The sequence below is a fragment of the Microtus ochrogaster genome, unplaced genomic scaffold (assembly GCF_000317375.1).
Source record: "Microtus ochrogaster isolate Prairie Vole_2 unplaced genomic scaffold, MicOch1.0 UNK13, whole genome shotgun sequence".
NCBI lineage: Eukaryota > Metazoa > Chordata > Mammalia > Rodentia > Cricetidae > Microtus > Microtus ochrogaster.
Window position 1 is genome coordinate 4,541,767 of NW_004949111.1, and position 9,634 is coordinate 4,551,400.

Genomic DNA, 9,634 nt, shown 5'->3' on the forward strand with positions numbered 1-9,634 from the left:
AGGAAAAATATGAAATTAAAATGGATTATATATGATAGACGCTAAACAAATCCTGGCGATGTAATCTGAATTCTGTTTTAAAAGCCAGGAAATGTCTCAAGTGCACACCACTGCTCCAGAACTCACTGAGTAATGCCAAAGCTGGGAGGTAAACGAGTACTTAGAGAGAAATTTATTGTTTTATAAAAACTTCTCAAAAAATGATGAATGATCTGTAAACTAACTGTGATTTCAAATTAAAAGCACAGTAGAAGTATCTGTGGAGTAGGATGACATGCCTTCGGCCCTATGAGAACATGGGGCATAGTTAGAGCATATAATAGATTTAATTTTTTTATTGAGAAAAAAATTTCCGCCTCCTCCCACTCCTCCCGCCCTCCCCCCACTCCTTTCCCCCTCCCTTTCCAGTCCAAAGAGCAGTCAGGGTTCCCTGCCCTGTGGGAAGTCCAAGGTCCTCCAAAAATTTAAATTCTTAAAGCACTGTGAGAATTTCACAATGGGAGCTAATGAACAGCTAGCTATATAGTGTCATTCCTAAGGGTACATGAAGTCATACATAAAGAAACAAGATGTGATCACTGTTTTACACATGTAGGAATACTAGCAAATCCATCTAAATGTATGGTTTGTTGTAACAGTTCAAAAATATTTTATAATATCCCCGTTTTACAAGTCAAGGAAGAGCTACTATACTGTGGTCTTGAATTCTGTTACTATTAAAACTGAGATTAGATTAACATTAGATGTGGAAGTTTCTCTATCAGGACTTCCAAACCTCCAGAAATTTTGCTGACACTAAATTCTTAATTTCCATATGTAATTGGGGAATCTGGGCCACTAATTCTATGTTAACCTTACTCAGAACTATAGTTATTTAAAGGTATCATCCATACTTTCAGTCTACCCATTGACACAAAAGCAGTTATCAAGAGTAACTACCATACCTACTTAGACTCTATTCCTTAATTCAAGGTCAGTATTCTTCAGCTTCATGTCCTCCTCCTACCAGTCTGCTAGTATCCTTTCTTTTCTACTTATTTTTCTGTATTTCACACTACCCTGAACCATAAATTATTTTAATGATTTGGAAATGAATAAAAAGAACTGTAAATATAAACTCCCCCTGCCACTAAATGGATTTTGAGGAACAAGAATATAAAATGGAATCCAGGGAGTGAGAAATCTTAACTTGGATACCTCCCTTTCCTTGTCCATGCACATATATACAATGTTAGTAGTTGCTCAGAGACTGAGCCTGCATCCTTTCTCCCTCCTTTTTAATGAGCAATGTTTAGTGAATAATTTTAAGTATTATCAGGGAGCCCTATAAGAACTTCTTTTACTCCCAATTCCATTTCTATGTTTTTGTTTTTTATTTGTAGGAAAGTATGATACTGTATTTGTTCAAAGTATGTGTAAAATCAGAGAAAGTAGGCTACAAGTTTAGTAGTCACTATATTAATGGGCTAAATTAATCTGTGTAGACTGTGTTTCAGACAAATGAGGTTTCTGGATAACTAGATAGCTGAATTTCATATGTACATGATATTTTACTGCATTTTAATTTTGATGTGTACATAATATATCAAACCATACGTGCTATTATGTATAATATGCAGTTATATTTGTAAACAACAAAAATATTTAAATATGACATATTGTGAAAGATGCCACTAGATATACTAGTTCCCAGAATCAAGCTTACGAATTCATCATGCTTTTCCTCAATATTTTGTAAGCTTAGTTATATATAGTTTATAATGTAAGTATACATAATTCTTCTTATGCATTTTTAAATTGAAAAGCTGGAAACATTTTAAATGTTTATGAAATTCACCTTTTGGGAAATGGTGTTTTTCCAAAGAGTTTTTCCTCTGTTTTCTTCCCTTGTGATATTTGTGCTTACACATATTTCTGATCTCTTTTTTTTCATTTTTTTATTTTATTGAGAAAAGGAAAAAAAAAAGTTTCAGCCTCCTCCCAGCCTCCCACTTCCCTCCACCTCCTCCCAACCCTCTTCCCCTCCCCCCACTCCTCTCCCCCTCCCTCCCCAGTCCAAAGAGCAGTCAGGGTTCCCTGCCCTGTGGAAAGTCCAAGGTCCTCCCCCCTCCGTCCATGTCTAGGAAGGTGAACATCCAAACTGGCTAGGCTCCCACAAAGCCAGAACATTAAGTAGGATCAAAACCCCGTGCCATTGTCCTTAGCTTCTCATCAGCCCTCATTGTTCGCCATGTTCAGAGAGTTCGGTTTTATCCCATGCTTTTTCTTGTAGATCCTGCTACTCCTGTTCAAGGAAGTCAGAGTGACTTTCAAATTCCCACTATGTCATGTGAAGCAAAGGGGAACATCACAGTTTCTGTAATACTTTCTTTATTAAAAATAAACTCATAAAAGTAAGATAGTCGATGGGTAACTGGTTCAGGAGGTTCTAGTCACTTCATATGAGGTAATGAAAGAAGAATCCATTCGAGAGCAAGCAGATTTTTGCTACTTGCTGACAAGGTATCTTCCCCAAAGTTATTATTTTTGGACTTCAGTTTTTTCATCTATATAATTTAAAATGTAGCACCTACTAATATAACTAAAATATATAAAGAATAGTCATTGTAGAATCTAGTACATGCAATACTATAGCAAAATTAATGTTGTCTATACATTGTGTAAACACTGCAAATTGGATAATTTTTGAGGTTTTCAGATGCACATCATTAAAAACTTGCAAAAAATAAGTCTTACATCATTTATTGTGAGATTAGTTTATTTAATATTTTCATTTATTCATTTATTTTGTTTAATCCCTAAAAGATTATTGTGTTTTAGTAGTTTATCATATGGCATGAATTTTTTAATATAAAGTTGCATAATCACATTATGGAATGCAATATATTTATTGCATATTTTAAGAAGAACTATGATTCAGGGAAATTATACTAAGGTAATTATAATAAATTACTTATGTAGAAAATGTATTTTATAATTAAATTCTGAATGCCAACCTATTGTATTACCTTTATGCATTACTTTTTTCTGTTTTTAAAAGTAATATATTTATTGCATGAAACTTTTTAAGTACAAAAAAGTAAATGACTACTATAAATTAAGAATAAACCAAAGAATGGTATAATATAACCAAGTTACTACCTTTATAGAAAACTTCTCTTACAAATCAGTTAAAAGGGCAAATATCCCAATATGAAAATAGGTATATGTAATGCATGATAAAAATCTATCAAAATAATATAATAACCATTGAAATCCAATCAAAGCAACAATCATGTACCTTTTATCAGATTAGCAAGAACGACAGAAGATTTAAACTGGAGGTTTGAGGTAAAAAAATTTCATATTTTGGAAGGTACTTAGAAAATAATAGATTTTTGCTATTTCTTTTCTAGAATTGCATGACAAGGAACCACCAACACAAAGATTTATGCAAAATGAAGTATATAATAATGAATATTTCTAAAAATAATATAAATAGTAGTATGATATTAACCACATTATATATATATCCACCCAATAGATGTCATTAAGTCTGAAGATTATGAATTCACATTTGATTAATAATGAAATGACTATTTTCTAATGAGTTAAAGAGCTGACTTTAGTGTTCTTTCATTTTTTTGATATTATAAATAAATAATAAATGTGATTAACTATAAGTTTTGTCTATACCTGTGACTACATTTTAATGGTTATTAGCATATATGAATTATGCATAATAATGAATTGCATCATGGCATTTTCATGCATTTGTATACTGTATTTTGATCATCTTCACCTCCATTTCTCTACTCTTCACCTCCCACTCCTGATGATCCCCTTTCTCTTCTCAACCTAGTCACATTTCTCCTTCCAGTGTGTCTTTCTCTTTTTGTCTTTGTATCAGTATGTGATGACTCTGAGTTTCATATCAGGGTTGTTTACAGGGTTCTAGGGGAGGAATTGTTTACAGGAGCATGAGCTCATTACTGGAAGCTATGACACTGAAGAAAACATGTATTTCCTTTACCACAGAAATTATTAATTTCCTATTCACAGGAATGGTTGGGGCATGGTGAGTCTTCCCCATGGCTATTATTATATCAACTATCAGCTATCTGCTGATAGATTGGGGAGTAAGGGATGAGCTCAATTAGGTTAAAAGGATAACCAACTACTCTTATCTCAGATATGAGTCCTGAGCTACAGGAAGAAATCCACTACCGATACTATAAACCTTGTGAAAATTTCGTGGTTGGGAAGGTCATCAGCCCTAGTGGGGAAGCTACTGCTACTGTTTTGCAAAACGGACACTATGTGCCATTAAATTGCCATCTAAATAACTGTGTTTGGGAGGCTGGGAGGAGGCGGAAAATTTTTTTTTCTTTCTTAATAAAAATAAATAAATAAAAAAAAATAACTGTGTTTATACTCAAATTAGTGTCCCTATCATCTTTGGTCAGAGAAGTTCCTTCTTGCTGTGGGAAGTACTAATTGCAGAGACTTATAACTGGTCAAACTGTAATTATGTTTTAAAGATATATTTTTGGCAATGTATTTAATAGGCCATAGGATATAAATACATTTAGAATTCTTCAATATTTTTGCAATTCTTGGGACATATTAATTTGATGGATCATATGGCAGAGAGAAATATGTTCTTACTGATGTTCTCATGTATTTATTGAGTAAGTACTTAATCATGTTTGCTGTTAGACTTTTGTTACGTTGTCTTTTATTGGATCTTTTCCTTTCGCCCATGTATAAGCTCTGTTTCTATGACAAGAATATAATTTATTACATGGAAATGGATTTTCTAAGTTCATTGTTACCTTTTATTATATTGCCATTGTTTTTTTTTTTCTTTTATCCTTTCAGACGTGGGTTGGCAATAAGCGAAGAAAAATGAGTAGTAAGAACTCTGAATTAGGAACAGCAGGAACTGTTTCTGGTACCTCATTGGCAGCTCCAGACATTACAGTCAGAAATGTGGTTAATATTGCCCGGCCTTCAAGCCAGCAATCTTCTTGGACTTCTACCAATAATGATGTCATTTTAACTGGTATATACAGTCCAGCAAGCTCATCAAGTAAGCAAGGGACAACAAAGAATGCAAATACACAAATTACAGAAGCACATAAAATTCCTCTTCAGAAACAAGCCAGTAAAAATGACACTGAATTTCAATTGCACATTCCTGTTCAAAGACAAGTAGCACACTGTAAAAATGCTTCTGTGCTCCTAGGGGAAAAGACAATTATTTTGTCAAGACAGACAAGCGTACTAAATGCTGGAAACTCGGTGTACAACCACACAAAGAAAAACTATGGAAGCTCTCCGGTGCAAGCTTCTGAAATGACAGTACCTCAAAAGCCATCTGTGTGCCACCGACCTTGCAAAATTGAACCAGTTGGCATTCAAAGGTCAAATAAACCTGAACATGCAGGTCTGGCATCACATAACTTATGTGGGCAAAAGCCAACTGTTAGAGACCCTTACTGTAGAACACAAAACTTGGAAATTCGTGAAGTGTTTTCATTGGCAGTCAGTGATTACCCTCAGAGAATTCTGGGAGGAAATACCACACAGAAGCCTGGTTCAGCAGAAGGAACTTGTTTGTCCATTGCGATGGAGACTGGTGATGCAGAGGATGAGTATGCTAGAGAAGAAGAGCTGGCATCAATGGGAGCACAGATAACAAGCTACTCAAGGTTTTATGAAAGTGGCAATTCTCTTCGAGCTGAGAACCAAAGTACAAGTTTGCCCGGACCAGGAAGAAACCTGCCAAATTCACAAATGGTGAATATTAGAGATTTGTCAGACAATGTACTATATCAAAATAGAGACTACCATTTGACACCACGGACCTCATTGCATACAGCACCTAGTACTATGTACAGTAATACTAATCCATCCCGGAGTAATTTTTCTCCACATTTTGTATCATCAAACCAATTGAGGTTATCACAAAACCAAAATAACTACCAGGTAAGGTATTAAGTTGTTTTATGAAGATTTTTAAAGGCATGCTTGATTGAAAACAATGTTTGTGTACAGTTAGATCATAGCCTAGGTCACAACTCATATTTTTAAGCAATTTGAGATTTTATTTGAAAATGGTGGATTGTTTTCAATACCTTTAAGAATACTGTGCATATCAAGTTTTAAAATGGTGAAGTCTTTAAAAATATATATAAGAAATATAGTCATTTAATAGCATCTTACTGCTGACATAAAAAAATTTTTGTTCAAGAAATGGCACCTTTATATAAAGTGTAGCATTTCGCACATCTAAAATAAAATTAAATTGGTTATGTACCCAGTTGCCTTCCTTGAATACATAGGCAAGCGAGTCAATCAGCCCTTTAGATGTCAATGGCTGAGAACTTAGAGTTTGTGGCAGTTTAGCCAACTGATTTGTCTAAAGGTGGATGCCTAATTCAAATGCTAAGTTGACCATTAATCAAATAATCTTTTTTATGACACTTATTTGGAAAGCTATATCCAGAGTAAGTCTTTAGTAAGCTTTAGACCTGGAAACAAAACAGTATTATTTCTTTACTGTTTTACATATTCAATTGTTTAGGTATGTTTCAGATAATCTCTTTAACTGTGAAGTATAAGTCTACCTCAGAAGCTTTTTCTTAAGATCTTCTGCCTTAAAAAATATGATTTTGAGAATTTAAATAAGAGGGCGTGGATGCTTGTTATTTTTCCTTGCTACTAGCCATACATCCTTAGCTCTTCAACCACAATATTGAAGGAAAGATGCTCCCAGGATGTTCCAAATTTAAGACACCATTTTCTCCTAAGCCTCTCTACCTTATGGTTTTATAATTCAAACTGGAAAGCAATAGCTGACTGTAGTGGAATAAGTTCCTAAGCACCACAAGCTCCTGGTCATCCTAATTTACATACAACTTCCAACCCAGCCAGAGCTACATAGTGAGGCCCATCTCAAAGTAAAAACAATAGAGACAACGAGAGTGGGGGAAGGAAAAAAAAAACAATGACATAGACCTGAAAGCACCCTTCCTAGCGTATGCCCCTAACAAAGAGGAAGTTGATGATTAGGAGTTACTTCATTTTTCTATTTGTTCTTTACCAAAATGCGTATTTAATATAATGTTGAATTATATCATTAATATCCTCATCACCTTATGCATTGTTATTATTTTTACTCTTTTGGTGTTTTATTTAATTATTTATTGAATGATTGATTTACCATAAGGACTTGATACACAGCTGTGCTTGGTCTGATCTGGACTAAAACTTGTTATCCTCTTACTTCTGCCTTCTGAGTGTTGCAATTATAGGCATATGTCACCATTTCCTGACAGTGTTATTAATTCTAATAATAATAATGTTTACCATTTGCTGAAGAAGATCCAAATGTCTCAGGCTAATCTGGGCTACATAATTAGGTCCTATCTTAAATGTAAACTAATGTATATTAAATGTAAATACCCTGGTTCTCTTTTGCTTATTGTAGAGAGTATATTTTTTCATGCCTTTAATTGCAGAATATGGGTGTTCTTGAATCTAAAATGAGTATTTTGTAGCCAAAGGATTATTGAATCTTGTTTTTGTTTTCTCTATTCAGCCATTCTATATTTGACTAGAGAATAAAATCCATTTACATTTAAAGTAATTATTGACAGGTAAGGACTTACTATTCTTATTTGTTAATTTGCAGTTCCTTTTTTTGTTTATTCCTGTTTGGATGTCTTAATTCATAATTTTAAATTGTTTTGTTAATGATATGTTTTTATTCCATTTTTGTCTTTTGTATAACTACCAAAAGGTTTTTTTTTTGCTTAATGATTATCATTAAGTCTGAATAAAATGTGAAAATTATTTTTTAAAGTTTAGGTTTTTTTCTAATAGGCCCACTACTTAGAGATTCTCTTGGAATATTTTGTTAGATTTATTTTCCTTCTCTGAATGGACACTAGTGTCCTGTTTCTTTTCATACACTACTTTTTATATTGATAATTTGGGGAGCAACAAACTTTTCTAGTTTTAGCATCCTGGCTTTATGGAGACATTCACTGGTCAGTCTAGCATAGTGTTTTCAGGTCTTTTAGTCCGTTCATAGGTTTCCACTGAGTACTTATGCATATTTAACAATTCCTCTGTTTTAGTAGCTATGTTAAAATATTTTAAGTTTTCTGAGCCTCACTCTAGCTTCTTGAGGAACCATTAGTTATTCTATTCTATTTCACAATTACTATTATCTTTCTCCACATTTCTGTGGATCATCATTCTCCATAAGATTTTCACAACTTTTGTCCATTGTTTTCCACCATTTCCTCTAGCCTGTGAGCTCACCTGCACCATGTTTGTCTCTCTAAACTTCCAATTCATAGATAAAGAGACCGATCCCTCAGATGGCCTGAGACACATTACAGTAACGAAAAATACAATCAGATTAAGTCTGCTTCTTGTTCACAGAAGAAAACTATGTATTGGGCCAAAACTGCCTTCAAGTCATGTCATGTCACACTAAAAATATTTGTCTAAAATGGCTCAATAAAATGCCATACATTTTATAACCACATTGACCAGGACAGTTTCTTAGTCATTTGCTTTGTTTCTGTAGGTTTTGACATGCTTTCAGAACTGCCACAATGCTGTTTTAGTCCTTTACCACTTGTTTTTCTTAATTCTTTGTTTTGACATAGAGACCCAATATTTAGTCTTTGCTGGCTTGGAACTGCCTATAAAGGCTTGTCTTCGTCTTGCAATCCTCCTGCCTCAGACTGCCAAGTTCTGGTTATGTATTCTCACTTCTATCCAACTAGTTATTTATTTAGTATCATCTTGACAGAACAAGTTTCTAGAAATTCTTAGTTTTTTTGTTGCTAACTTCAATCTATTATTGGTTTTCAAATTACAGAGATATTACATTAGACCACATAAGGTTAGTACAATGAACAGCTATGGTGTTTTTTAAAAAAATAAACAAACCATAGTTTGCTTCAACAGAGTTGTATGCAAAGATAATTTGTGGTAAAAGCACAAGTCCAGCCCTCCAAAAGCAGTAGTTTACTAACAACAATGAATCTTATATTTCTGCTTTGAGTTCTGATCTGTTACTAGTCATGATATAAAATTACTTCATTTCAGTTATAAAAATGTAAGGAAAACTTAGTATTAACATTTGACAACTATATTTTCTGAAATTAGTAATGATGTTTATGGTGATGTCTTGTTTGTACAAATAAAAGTGACCTGAAGATCAGAGGGCAGAATAGTTCACCATAGAGGTCTGGAGGTCTATAGAGGCAGACAGGAAGTGATGTTGCAAGGGGACAAACAAACAGGCCCTCCTTGCAACAAAGTGATAAGTTGGAAAGAGAAAGGAACTCAGTCTCTTGACTAGGAAGTTGAGTGGCTGTGGTTTTGTTCCCTCATCTCTCTGATCTCTCAACGTTTTCTCCAATATCTAACTCTAGGCTAATATTATTAAGACCTATTAGAACTCATGCTACATGTTGGTGCCATTTGTAGCTCGAGGTTTCTCTCCAGCCTGCCAGTTCCTGAATATTCACTCTGAGGCTTAATATTTCCAAACTGTTTGGCCAATGACTTTGTTTATTACTAACTAGCCTTTACATCTTTTTTTATTCTTTTTTTTATTGAGAAAAGG

The 9,634-nt window shown here is 33.9% G+C and overlaps 1 protein-coding gene across 1 annotated transcript in view; it reads left to right on the forward strand.

Annotated features, from left to right (window-relative positions):
- Hdx (highly divergent homeobox) overlaps positions 1-9,634 on the forward strand; it is a 134,511-nt gene that overhangs the window by 25,029 nt on the left and 99,848 nt on the right. Inside the window, exon 3 of the mRNA XM_005366713.3 lies at positions 4,861-5,970. Within this exon, the coding sequence (XP_005366770.1) occupies positions 4,861-5,970 (1,110 nt within the window). The remainder of the gene's footprint in view (positions 1-4,860; positions 5,971-9,634) is intronic.